This window comes from Xiphias gladius, chromosome 5, assembly GCF_016859285.1.
Source record: "Xiphias gladius isolate SHS-SW01 ecotype Sanya breed wild chromosome 5, ASM1685928v1, whole genome shotgun sequence".
NCBI classification, from domain to species: domain Eukaryota; kingdom Metazoa; phylum Chordata; class Actinopteri; order Istiophoriformes; family Xiphiidae; genus Xiphias; species Xiphias gladius.
The window spans coordinates 7,965,348-7,979,681 of record NC_053404.1 but is presented as its reverse complement, the minus strand read 5'-3'; the positions used below and the strand labels follow the sequence as shown (position 1 = coordinate 7,979,681).

Genomic DNA, 14,334 nt, shown 5'->3' with positions numbered 1-14,334 from the left:
GATATGTCATTCTTGAATTTAGCCAGGGTAAGAGGGGCCTCTAATGAAGCTATCACATGTGAAGGTACCGTTTTTAATGTCAGGGAGTCTAAAAAGGCTTTACCTCTGTCCAGATTGCATATAATCTCAGAGGCATATAATTTAGGGAAAAAAAGGAGCAGTATGTAGTGTTCATGTCTTTTGGGTGAGATAAGATATCCCCATTAGATGATAGTATAGCGTTAATGTTTGCAAGCTGGTCACTCACCTTAAATCTTCCTTTAACATATGACTGGGTGTAGAGGTTTTGAGGTAATAACATTGTCTTGTTATATAGATAGTAAATTCAGACTGTGGTCTTTGCAGATGACTATTTGTGGCTTGGGTGTATGCAAATTTCTTTAAATTTCTGAAAATAACAAACATGCCTACTTTACTCTGTGATTGTGTGGAGGTGAGAAAGTTGGCAGGGTTCCAACTGAATGTGAACTGAACTCCATCACACTGTACTGATCTGAGAAGGATCATCAAGACATTTTCATTTGATTTTGGTCTGGGGAGGCTTCATAGAATACACATAGCCAGCTCAGGCCCACTCAATCAAAGACATAGCATCAATACCATATAATGTAGTGTTGAGCAGTCTTGTTGATTTGTTTTACTGTGTGCTTTTTTGCATGTTTATCTGTGCTTATGGTTTAATGTTGCTCCTGCTGCGGTTCTTTCTGCCAACTGCCTGTGACTGCGCATGTGCATGGTTATTGTGGAGTGCCAGGTTGTTGCTATGCCTTCCATCAGGTGTTATGCTTTTATTTTCAGTTTGTTTGCATTGGTACCTGTACTGGTGATTTAACAAGTAATGTTATGGTGATAGGTACCATTTTTTGCAAAAAAAAAACACTATACCTAAGGGTCTGGGAGGTAGGCCCACCTGATTTTCTCAATCCCCACCCACAATTGTAATAAACTCAAATTACTCAAAAAAAGAATATCTTGTTTCAATACATTAGTATCAAGTGACATTTTTGATACCATTGCTATAACCAGCCTATCTTTTTTCAAAATATTGAAAATTGAAAACATCATTTTCAATAAAATGATATATTTTTTGAAAACTAAAGATTTTAAGAGATAGAAGCTGTGAAAGCTGAATATTAAACTGAATGTTTAAAGACAGATGTTTATACTTTATGCTGGTAAAGCAGCAGCTACGGAATATATTAGCACTTCCTGTGGTGGATCTCACTTCTCTGCCCTGTGTCACCGCCCTTATTAGAGTGGCACAGTGCAGCCCCCCTTAGACAATCAAACCTGCCCTAACACACACACCACCTATAAATCACCTCATGAAAATCAATGGGCTTTAGTTAGCTTGGGACTCATTGTGTCCTTGGAAAGGTGTGACATGAATTGAGATGAACTGAGAATAAAACAGTAACAGCATCCACCAAAAGGGATGGAGCAGAAAAACATCAAAGAGTGGAGCAGTGACCATTGTTAGCCAGAGCTTTAGGGTGGAGGTGATAGTTAGGTAGTGATGAGGGGTCACTGACTCATCTTTAGTTTTACAAAGCTGACGAGTATTCATTTTGCATAATGATGGCAGTGTTCATTTTTCAGTCCAAGCTTTGCCTTCCTAACAGACTCTGACAAAACAACTGAAAGGCAACAGAGGATGAGTCAGGTTGCCCTTACTTTACATTCTCTCTGAGATGGATGGAGGTCTAAAACTAAGGCTACCATATTCACTGCTCTTTTCTTCCAGAAAACTTTGGAAACCAAGCCAAAGGCTTCCCACTCTGCCGCTTAAACTGAAATAACCTGCCAAATGCCCAATATCCAAAAAGCATATTAAGCAACATATAACATATTTATCAATCTGTGTGGTTCCCTCAATGCTATCTTAACTCAAGATGCACTTAGAAATGTGTACCTCCTCATAGTAGGTTAAGGAAAAGAAGCCAGAATAGCTGCATGAGGAACTACAAACTGCATATTTAATTTTAGGTCTTTTTTAGTCATTTTACTTAATCTTTTAACTCTTATTATCAACAGTAACATTATCTCATAAAATCACTGTTAAAAACCAATACTTCCAGGAATGATAGTTTTGTCCTATGATGTCTCTGAGTTGATGGAACTGTATTCAGTGAGACAAAGTAATAAAAACACTCCACTATCATAATGATAACTTAGGCTTTTACAGTACTTTACATTTATCTGAAATGAATGATACAAGACAAGATTGTGATTGTTTTATTTGAAATGTTCAATAAAGGCAGCAGAATGAACTTTCAATATATTTTAACCTGTGATAAAGGCATGATGAATTTTAAAAATGGAATACATTAATTCATTTTTGTAACACGCTGAATTGTGATCGACAGTTAGTACTATTTTGAAAAATAACATCTGAAAGAGAATGTGGAATTGAAGGTACAGTGAGAGGTACAGAGGGGTGTAATATTCTCTATTCAGGAAATACAGACACAAGACAGTGTGATAGTATAGCCGGTGATAGTATAGTAATAAAACTGAGTGAAGTAAAGCCACAAAGTATGTTATCACATCTAAATAAGCTACAAAAGTGTTTTCAATATGCTTGTAAAACATTAAAAATAACTCTAAATTACTCTAAACTATATTAGAAATTTGGCTTCCAGTGGACATTGGAACCATGATGAACCTGAACTCTCCTGTATTAAGTGTTTGCCTTTGGTATCATTGCAGTTTAACAGTGTCGCCTTACAGGACTTCTTGATATTGATGTCCTCAAAATTTGATGTTACAATACCTCTGTTTACCATCTGGGGCCACCAGCATGTTAAGCGACTATCTTTTTTTTCTTTTATTATCATCAACACCAATAGTTAAGAGTTGAAAAAAAGCATCCTTCTGGACTGATCTACACTGGAATACCGTTCAAACAATATTTAACTCTACATATTTAGAAAAAAAGTTTATAAATTTCTATGTAATACAAAAAAGAGAAAAGAAAAAGGCTCATGCAGGGAGTTTGGCTGGCTGAGCGGGCATTCATCTCCATCCTCTGTCTTCTCTTCACTTGTTCTTGGCAGCCAGTGGTTTGCGACTTATCTTCTTACTTTTATCATTGCTCTTCTTAGGAGGTTCTGGGTTGGCCTGCATGTGTCTGCCATAGAGACTGACGATGAAGAGAGAGAAGAGGAGAGAAGAGGAGAGATTCTTTCAGTATACACACACATACTGTATAGGTGTGTATGTATAAATATTACATAAATATTTGGACAGTGACACAATTTTCGTAATTCTGCCTCTGTACACAACCACAATGGATTTGAAACAAAGCCATCATTTATACACAATCCATCATTTTAAGAGGCTCAAAAGTAACTGGAAACAGCATAATTATCAATGTAAGGATTATTTTTAATACTTGGATGAAAATCCTTTGCAGTCAGCCTGAAGTCTGGAACCCATGGACATCACCAAATGCTAAGTTTCATCCCTTGAGATACTTCGCCAGGCCTTTACTTCAATTTCTGTTCGTGGCTCTTTCTGCCTTCAGTTTAATTTTCAGAAAGTGAAAACCATGCCCAATTGGGTTGAGGTCAGGTGACTGACTTGGCCCTTGAAGAATAGTCGGTTTCTTTTCCTTGAGAAGCTCTTCAGTTGCTTTCACAATATGTTTTGGGTCATTATCCATCTGCACTGTGAAGCACTGTCCTATCAGTTTTGCAGCATTTGGCTGAATATGAGCAGACAGTATAGCCCATTGTGAACCAGTTCCATTGGCAGCCATACATGCCTATGCCATAACACTGTCTCCACCATGTTTTACAGATGATGTGGTATGGTTTGGCTCATGAGCCGTTTCGTTTCCTTCTCCACACTCTTATCTTCCCATCCCTCTGGTACAAGTTAATCTTGGTTTCATCTATCCAAAGAATCTTGTTCCAGCACTGGGCAAGCTTTATTAGATGTTTTCTGGTAAAGTCTAATCTGGCCTTTCTGTTCTTGAGTGTTACCAGTGGTTTGCACCTTGTGGTAAACCCTCTGAATTTACATTCGTGACGGCATCTCTTGATTGTAGCCTTTGACAATGATATGCCTACCTCCTCGAGATTGTTCTTGACCTGCCTAGATGTTGTGCAGGGTTTTTTCTACACCAAGGAAAGAATTCTATCTTCGACTTCAGTTGTCTTCCAGACCTTTTGGGGTTGCTGAGCTTGCCAGTGCAATTTTTCTTTTTAAGAATGTACCAAATTGTTGACTTGGCCACTCCTAAACCTTCTGCCATCTGTCTGATAGGTTTGTTTTGTTTTTTTCTGCCTAATGATGGCCTGCTTCATTTGTGTTGACACCTCTTTGGACTGCGTAGTGAGAGTTGTCATGACCAGCTACTAAATGCAAATTCAACGATTGGAATCAACTCCAGACCTTTTATCTGCTTAATTTTCTCATGAAATAACATGTAAACAGGCCACACCTGGCCATGAAAATGATTGTGAGTCAGTTGTCCAATTACTTTTGAGACTCTGAAAATGAGGGACTATGTATAAAAATGGCTATAATTCCTATGCAGTTATTTTCATGTTAAACCCCTTGAATTAAAGATGAAAGTTTACACTTCAATCAAATCTTGATGGGTTCATTTCAAATCCATTGTGGTGATGTACAGAGGCAAAATTATGAAAATTGTGTCACTGTCCAAATACTTATGTACCTAACTGTATGTCAAAGAGATACACAGGCTCCCACAAGACTCTTTAGTGGTCCCTAAGACTGCAATGTTCATTACACATCACAACATAAAAGTGGGACAACTGATATACATTTAATATTGCTTTTTAAAGATTCTTAGTAGGAAAACATATGAAAGTAAGAATATCCAGGCCAAATATTATGGAATAATGTTAGTTGGCTTTTAGATGATCTAGTTCCAAAAAGAGATTTAATTTATGGACAAACCAAAGAATGTATCATCTGTCACTGCTAACAGGGCAAAAGACAAGCTTTGAGTAGATTAGAAGGGACTTCCAGGGATTTGATCGACTAAATTAAAATTCAAACCATCCACAGAAAATTCTTACAACACACAATTTTCCTCTCTGCTGTACAATCAATATGGTCAGTGTGTTCCAACCATTCAATACAGCTAAAGATGCTGTTACTGTTTCTATTTTTATGGACAACCCTCTCAAGGTCATTAGAGCGGGTCTTACCAATGGCCGAGCAGGAGGCTGTGGTTTACTAAGTTATAGTAAGTGAATATAATCTAATACCCTTTTTGTCAAATTCAGTGAATAACTCCTCATTGTCCGCTAGCTGTCCATTCTGTATGGGTGCTGAAAAAAATCCAGTGTTTGTACACAGCCTTGGCTCTATAAATGGGAAATAAACAAAGTGGCTCGGACCGAGTCACACATCACTATTCCAGCCAATCAGCATTAGGGGGTGTTCATGCTTGTGCACAGGACAAGGGAAAGAAGAAGAAGGGAGGAAGGGATTGGGGGGGGGGGCAGTGGGAACGAGAGACGGTAAAAATGGCACATACTAACATAGTGCTAATTCAAGGATTACCAGGGGAAGAAGAAGGAGTAGTCTACCCCACCGTCACCACTAGACCGTGTGGAATTTTGCATGGGATTGATTGGGACTGCAGACCACACCATGACAGTGGCCTATACTCCACAACATAATCGCATTGTCAAGAAGGAGAGATGGTCAGGGAACAGCCAACGAGGAGAAAAAATTTGAAAAAGAAGTGCTATAATCAAGCATGGTTGAAGAGCCACATCAACATTGGTAAGGCAGTGTTGGAGAGACTGGCAACAGTTGAAAGGCATGAAGACCAGAGATTGTTCTGTTTCTGTTTGACAGGTGGCTAAGTTTCACAGAGCTAATAGTTAGCAGACAGGTGTCACATTTGTGTGTCTGGTTTCACTAAATTACTTGCCCACGGCTTACTTTCTAGTTTGCCCGGCTATAGTGTGGGGGTGATGTTAGCTATAGTAGCAGGAGAGTTATGATTATCGCTGTCTGCAGCTGGTGCGCTGGCTATGGAAAACTGTCTCGTCCTCTCTGCATGTTAGCTCTGCAGCAGCAAAGCAGCACAGTTTGCGGTCTCGTTGTTTGCTCTATATCATAGTATTTGTCCGGACAACGTGCAAATGGTTTTATAGCCACAAAGCCCTAAAAAGACAAGTGGATTTACTTGAACTGATGCATAATTCAAAATGCTACACCAAGTAACGCTACCGTCCTCTTTAGCTTAGCTACAAACCTACAGTCCTCTCTTCTGTCACCGTAGCCACAAAATGCTATTTAAACAGCTAACTCTCGCTAGTTTTTACTCTCGTGTTTTGGATGCTATGTTCGTGTGCATGTCATTTGTTTGAGGATGTTTTATATTATTGGGTTTATATTTACTTCACCTATGAGAAAAAGTATCCACCTCCACGCTGTATAAGACACTCTGGATTCCACCATTGTGTCGTTGCCTTGGCAATGTGTGACCATTAATTTGGGGGTAGCTCTCCTGATGGAGCACCGAAGGGAGGGGTGTATTTATTTTGCTGTTGAGTTCAAATATCAAGTCTTTCTCCAGAACAGCTTACTCTTCCTTAAAGAGCACAAACCAACCAACCAATAAAGCAGAGTGTTTGCTTGTGGGCTGGAGGGGGCCAAGCATGTGGTTTGGGAGGGAAGTAGTGTATTTTGTAGTTCCTGTTTTTACTGCAACATCCGTCATAGATATTGCAGGATGACCACCTCTCCACCCGACCAGTTCTCTGCTAAAGTGTTGGAAGCATCAAGTCCATCAAGTCTATCAAGTCCAAAATGTTAGAAAAGATTTCTGCACACTGAGATCTATTCAGTGTTTATCTTGTGGAACATCCATCCACATTTCAATGGGTCCGTCTGTTAATGTATCAATCGATGTAACAGCTCAAATAAAGCCACAGAAATAACACTGAAATGGCTGCTTTTGTGGTTTGATGTGATCAGGCAGACGATAAAAGATAAGCTTTGATCAAAATTGCTGTTTCCTCTTTGTACTGACTCTCCTTTCTGCTGCCCACCCTCACTCATGCACAGCCACACACATACAAATGTCTGAGTGTGGTCAACAGTATTACTGGCACACACTGGTCAACACACAGTGGTATCACTGTGTTCCTCACCAGTACAATAGTGTCTGACAGTTTAATTGGAACAAATAGAGAGACACCAAATATTCATATAATATAAATATGGTCATCAACAGTGGACACATACACAGTTATGGAGTCTAGGTTAGTAATGATGGTCAGCATTCACTGTGATTCACTTATTAGTGTCGATTACTGCTGAGGAGTAGACAAGGCGAAATATGTCCTCAGTCTACCCCTCCACCTCCCACCTCTCCCACCCACACGCATAACCACACACCCAACCTCTGTCTGTCACTTTTCCTCTCCCATGGGTGTCTCTTGTTCACACAGAAACGAGAGAGCTCATTGGAGTGGAAAAGACGTTTTCTTCAGCTCAACCCCTCTATACTCCTCCCTGCAGCCTGTTTCACAGATAATTGTGTCTTCGTTTTTCCTCCTCTTACTGTACTTCATGCTTAGCCTGGGATTCAAACAAGCTTACTGAAAATAGGAAAATGTTGGAACCTCTCAATAATGTGAATGTCCAGGATCCACCAATCTGATCTTAAATTGATCAGCCGGTAATTGTTTATTATTTGTATGGCTTATTGGTGGTAGGCCTAACGCTTGGTTAAGTATAACTTGGGGGAACCTACCTTTATGAATAGTTGTATCACAGGCAGCTGTAACCTGCACCTCAGCTCCACCATAACTTCTTTGACCAAATTAATTTGTTAACATATGGTGCCACAAAGATATAGGCCAGAGGAATACTAAAATAAAAACTTCAAAACATCCCTTCCAAAACATCAGATCCTGTAAGTGATGCTACAGACACTAGGCTTTTCTACAGTCTAGACTGTGTGCGTGCGTGTGTGCATGCGTGCGTGCGCACACACACACACACGCACAGAGGATGTTTATATACAAATACACAGTGGTGGAAAACTGTCAGTCATGTTTAAAGTATCTTGTACTCTCTCCTCTGTCTGCCTCCATCCCATGTCAACACTCTCAACTGGGAATTAAATGCTGCCAAACCCCCTAATATCTGCCACCCATCAAATCCACAGCAGGCCTACAGCACAGAGACAGAAGGAAGAACAGAGAGAGGATGGGAGATACAGAGATACACTCAGTGGAGGAACGGTTATCCTGGAGGACACAACTCCTCTCCATTTTAACATGAATGGGTGCTTGCTTTATAGGGGGCTCTCGTCTTTCAGCTCAGATGCATTGAGACTGTTCACCTTTGAAAAGCTCACTAAAGCCACTCTCTAAAGTTGTGTAAGTGTTACATTACTGTCAGCCATCTTGGTTTATTTCCCAGATTTCTCCCATCTGGAAACAGAATGCCAGGTTTCATTCACAAAGAATAGCAGCCGTTCCAATGTGGTCATCTTTATCATGCTCCAGTTTATTAACACCGTTACCCATGGGTGTTTATCAAATGTAAGAAAGTGTTGTATTTCACTCTCACTTTTGTCAAACACAAAGTCATAGAACAGAGACCTGGAAGTGGTAAGCATGCAAGACACAGACAGACCAAGAGATTCACTGCCCTGCTAGAGTAGTGAAACAGACAGACTGGAGAGACATGCACTGCATGCTAGCACGTCAATGTAATGTTACTTTTATTTGCTGACATCAAACTTGGAGAGGAGCGAGCACAAGTTTACCTGATTGCTATTCCCGCGATTCACTCTCATGGTGTTTTTTTTTCTCTTTTCGTCACCAGAGGGATAGTTCCACTTCATGCTCACATGGAAGCCGTTAACCTCTCCCCATTTTCAAAAACTCATAGGGTCTGCACGAATCACTCAAGAGACCTACTTTGGATTGGTGATTGTCGCTGAAAGGTGATAAGTTTGCAGGTATGCACTAGCATGGCTGTATACTCTGACAGTATGTCTACACTGGAGGCTTCTCAGCCATATCTTTTATTCATCCATCTCACATGTGCCTGATGGAACAGATACATCTCTGTTTAAACAATACAGCTTTCTACACGGGCTGCTTAACAGCTGATGTTTCACTCAAGCTATTTGGTTGAACTGTGGCCCGATGCATATTTTTAGGCTTCAAATCTATTTTCTTTAGTTTTTGCATGCATAACCACAGTGATTGTGTGTTGACACTGTGTGCTGTCAAAACACAGGTGAAAAACCTACACTGAATACTGTGCTTGAACACATCCTGAGTAGACAAACGGAGCTCTGAAGCTGCTGCGGCACTGCTAACGTGTTGCCCATGCAATGTCTTCTATTTAAATATAATGTTAGTCTTGTTAACACTGTGTGTCAGCACTCAAAGTCAAATAAAAAAGGAAGCCCCGCGGTACTACAACACCAATCCTCAGTATGGTTCCTTTATAATTTTTCCTGTCATTGCTCATGGATTATCATTAAATCTGTAGTATAGAAAATTAAATGTTTGAGGAAGAGAGAAATATGCTTAGGAAAAAATAAGAAAATCTAAAAAAACTAAAAAAGAGCAGATTTGCTTTTTTGTCTTTGAGTCCTATAATTGGTTTACACAAAAACACCAATCAGAACATTACAAAGAACACCACCTGAAGGTCTTTTTCAGTCGAATAGGGGTTTTGATTTGCATTTCTAGCAATCCTACGAGCAGTTCTCTCACAGTTCTTTGCAACCTGACCTCCACCGTTCCTGTTAATTGCCATTTCTTAATTACATTACGAACTGAGGAAATGGCTACCTGAAAATGCTTTGCTATCTTCATATAGCCTTCCTTGCTTTATGGGCATCAATTATTTTTAATTTTCAGAGTTTCATCTTTAACTTTATGCTTTTGGAAGTCAGTTCAATTTTCTCACTTATTTATTCAATGCAACATTTTTTAACAAAAATATTGATTTGACCGTTTAGGAATTACAGCCATTTTTATACATAGCCCCTCATTTTCAGAGATTCAAAAGTTATTGGACAATTGACTCACAGTCACTTTAATGGCCAGGTGTGGTCTGTTAACACATTATTTCATGACAAATTAAGCAGATAAGAGGGCTGGAGCTGATTCCAATCGTTGAATTTGCATTTAGTAGCTGGTCACAGGAATTCTCAATATGCGGTCCAAAGAGGTGTTGATGCAAATGAAGGAGGCCATTATTAGGCTGAAAAAAACAAAACAAACCTATCAGACAGATCGCAGAAAGTTTAGGAATGGCAATTTGGTACATCCTTAAAAGAAAGAATGCACTGGCAAACATCTTGATAGCTTCATTTCAAATTCATTGTGGTGGTGCACAGAGGCAAAATGACGAAAATTGTGTAACTGTCCAAATACATATGGACCAACTTTGTGTACATATTATATGTATAAATAAGTGTAAATAGACATATATATATATATATATATTATTCACACACATATATACATATATATACATATACATATGTATATATATATATACATATATGACAATTCATTTAAATTCTGTAAGAAGGAAATAATTACATCTCAAAGATTTTTTTTCAATATATGCCATTACAGCTGTTTGTACTGAATGTGAATTGGAGGTGTCAAAACGAAAGATTATTTATTTAATCATAAGTGGCCAATGCAGCCCACTTGATGATGTTATAACAAGTTAGCATTCCTATAATTATGGGTCGCCAGCATTGATGGATGAGTGGAGAAAAGAATGTGGAGGGGAGAGGAAGAGTGGAGGAGGGAAATGATTACTCAGTGTGCCGTAGAGGAAAAAAATAAATCAATGTGAAGAGGGGAGAATAATGCAGCCTAACTGATGATGGAGTGATCACCCAAAAAAAGAATAAAAAACAGTCAGTGTTTATAAATGGGTGTTAATAATTTCTTTTCACTAATAGTATGTATAGTATGTGTTGCTGTGATGTTGTGATGTTTAGTAATACAGCCATAATCCATCTGTGGTCATATTTGAGGACCGACATGGAGACAAGCATGAAAAGAATACTGAGGGCAACAAGAAAAAGATGAGAACAACTGTCTCATTCCGATACTTAGTAACATGACCAGAAAGAGACTAAAGAGAGTAAACTATCCCCTTTATAATACAGCAGAGGCTGTCATTCCTCAGATATAAAAAATTTCACCTCCTTAAAGGTATAATGAACGATTGTAATCCAATACACTTTTTGTCAAATTCAGGAAAATTCGTTATCTCTCCGTTCTGTGTGTGTGCTGACAAAAAATCTGGTGTTTGTACACAGCCCTGTACGTGTAAATGAGAAATATACAAAGTGGCTCAGACAATACTCTTCCAGCCAATCAGCAACAGGGGGCGTGCTTGTGCACAGGACAGGGGAAAGAAGAAGAGAAGAGAGAGATGGGGGGGAAAGGGGGCAGTGGAAGTGAGAGACAGTAAATCTGGCACATGCTAACAGATCTTGCCAATTTAAGGATTACCCGGGGAAGAAGGAGCAGTCTACCCTTCTGTCACCGCCAAACCATGTGGAGTTTTGAATGGGATTGACTGGGACTGCAGATGAGAGACTGGTGGCAACCTTAAGGATAGTGGCGTATACTCCACAACATAATCACATTTTCAGAAAGGAGAGATGGCCGAGGAACAGCCAAAGGGGAGACGGTCAGAAGAAAAAAATTTGAAAAAGATGTGCTATGATCAGGCAAGAGCCAAGAGCCTCACGAACATCACTGAGACAATGGTAGAGAGACCTCAGAAAGTTGAAAGGCATGAAGACGGATGCAGAGGTTGCTTTGTTTCTGTTTGATAGGTGGGTTAAATTACTTTTGCTATGTTTCACAGAGCCAGTAGGTCAGTATTGTCTTGTCCCATTTTCTATTGTTAACGATAGCTAATCCCAAGTGGATAGTTAGCAAGCAGGTACCAGTGTCACCTTTGTTTGTCCGGTTAAATTACTTGCCCACAGACATTCGGCTTACTTTCTAGGTTGCCAAGCTATGGTGTTGGTGTGAGGTTAGCTATAGTAGCAGGAGAGTTGTGAGATTCGCTTGCTGCAGCTGGTGGGCTGGCTATGGGAAACCGTCTTGTCCGCTCTGCATGTTAGCTTTGCAGCAGCAACTGTAGCCACAATTTGCTGTCTAATTGTTTGTTATAAAACATGTGGATGGTTTTACAGCCACGAAGACCTAAATACACCAGTCAATTTATTTGAATTGATGCATAATTCGAAATGCTATGTCTGGTAATGTTACCTCCCTTGTTAGCTTAGCTACAAACCTAGGGTCCTCTCTTTTTGTCACTGTAGCTTTGTAAAAAGGTATGTAAATTTAAACAGCTAACTCTTGCTAATTTTTACTCCGCTGTGTTTTGGATGCTGTGTTTTTGTGTGTGCATGTCGTTCGTTTGATGACATTTTATATTATAAGATTTCTTTTACTTCAGCTATGAGAAAAAGAGTACTCATTTCTAGGCCTTATAAGATGGTCCGAATTCCACTACTGTGTCCTTGGCCTCGGCGATGCAAGTCCATGAATTTGGGTGGTAGCGCTTCTGAAGGAGCACTGAAGGGAGGGGTGTATTTATCTTGCTGTTGTGTTCAAATATCAACAGTCTCCAGAATTGCTTACCCTTCCTTTAAAGCATACTGTCTGAAGTTCCGAAATATAAATACACAACACCTCAAATATAAATGTGTATCACGCCAAATATGCTGACAGTGTTACGATAAACAAGCAGCTGATATACGTTGGTGGTACAGCTGCTGACATAACAGTGCTGCTGGTTATAGTTTTTAATTAATAAAGGTTTATAACTATAATACTTGTAAACTCTGCAATTCTGCTCCTCCTCACTTATTTGCAAAGCCTCATTTATATCTTAAAAAAAAAATTCACATAAACAAGTCCGTATGCAAATATCAGTCCTTTTTTATCCAATGGTGAGAAAAACTGTCTGTGTATGATTAAACAAACAAATACAAAATGATTTAAGAATATTTGCTAGTTAGTGTTTAGAAAAACACTAGTTTTATTACCATTAAATACTGTCATTTTGTGGAAGATTTTAATAATCAGTGAAGGTACCTAGTTTGCCAGCTGTACATAAAATAAGCAGGAGTTTGGAAAAGTTTGATCCTTTGCCATCCAGTTGGTCTGAACAGGAGAAAACAGATGAACATTATCCACTGAAAACATGGTGGATGTTTCTGCCTCTGCAATCTGAATGATCACTCTGTTTTTTAAATGTATTCATTTTTATTATTTATTTATTTCCTTGGGCTATGGGTTTAGCCTGTGTCGAATTTTTGACTACTGAGTCTATATCTGATTACAGGCCAGGTCTTATATTAATAACCGACTTGGGTCTGGAATTGATTTATAAGATAAGTGCAGGGAACAGATTGTATTGTGTTCAGCTTTGCGGGTGTGGGGGAGGTACGGGTTTGCAAACAGGATCCATGCAGGACTCTGGTCAGGAAATTAAAAAAAATAAATAAATAAAAAAATCACATTATTAAACTTTTACTACTATGTTTAATTTGTTTGGGGCATAAAGGATATACTGTATGCCATATGGAAGATTGTGTGGTATTAGTTATGGAATAAGGGCTGAAGTAGGCCTACTCTGTTTTGGAAGGACAGCGCACAGCAGAGTATCCCAAATGATCACAGGGTATTTTACCCACTGATTATATGGATATGCTACCACGTGCAGAGGCCACTACTGCAAATATTTTAAGATGTGACTGCAAGTGGCAAAAGAGAAACTCACTTTAAGAACCCACTTGACATGACAGAAAAAAAAAAAAAATCTTCAAATATAATTTGGACTTTGCTTATATTAAAAATGTCCCGGATCAAAGAATTCAGGTCTGATGGAATTCATGACTTATCCTGATGACAGCCATCATACATCATCATAGGATGATTTTACTGTTAGACTTGAAATCTGTGACAACCTTCCAGCATGATGTATGAGAGAACACAGATCATCAATTACTGTTAGATCCTGACCAATCCTGTTGTGGTGTCTGGAGATTTAAATAATTAATGAAGTTGCTGCTGCTTTGCCATCCATGCATAAAATTACTCACAGCCCCCCTCTCAGACTAGACACTCTAAATGAAACAGCCCTGCTAGTGTATGATGAATACAGGTGTTTAATCAACTACATAGAAGAGATTGAACATTCTTCAAGTGGGAAAATCACTCATCACACAGATCATTAATACTAATACCGATGTTTCTATGGAACAGAGTGGCACCATATTACACTCCTTGACATGGATGATACTACTGGTAAATGTCT

General features: G+C 39.1%; 1 protein-coding gene across 5 annotated transcripts in view; it reads right to left on the bottom strand.

Annotated features, from left to right (window-relative positions):
• Nucleotides 1–2,219: 2,219 nt before the first annotated feature.
• Nucleotides 2,220–14,334, bottom strand: part of rsu1 (Ras suppressor protein 1) — a 51,899-nt gene continuing 39,784 nt past the window's right edge. For 3 of the 5 annotated variants that reach the window (XM_040126522.1, XM_040126521.1, XM_040126523.1), the window contains one exon: nucleotides 2,220–3,142. In XM_040126522.1, coding sequence (XP_039982456.1) covers nucleotides 3,040–3,142 — 103 coding nt within the window. In that variant the 3' untranslated portion in view covers nucleotides 2,220–3,039. The remainder of the gene's footprint in view (nucleotides 3,143–14,334) is intronic. The other 2 variants (XM_040126520.1, XM_040126519.1) reach the window with 1 other exon arrangement.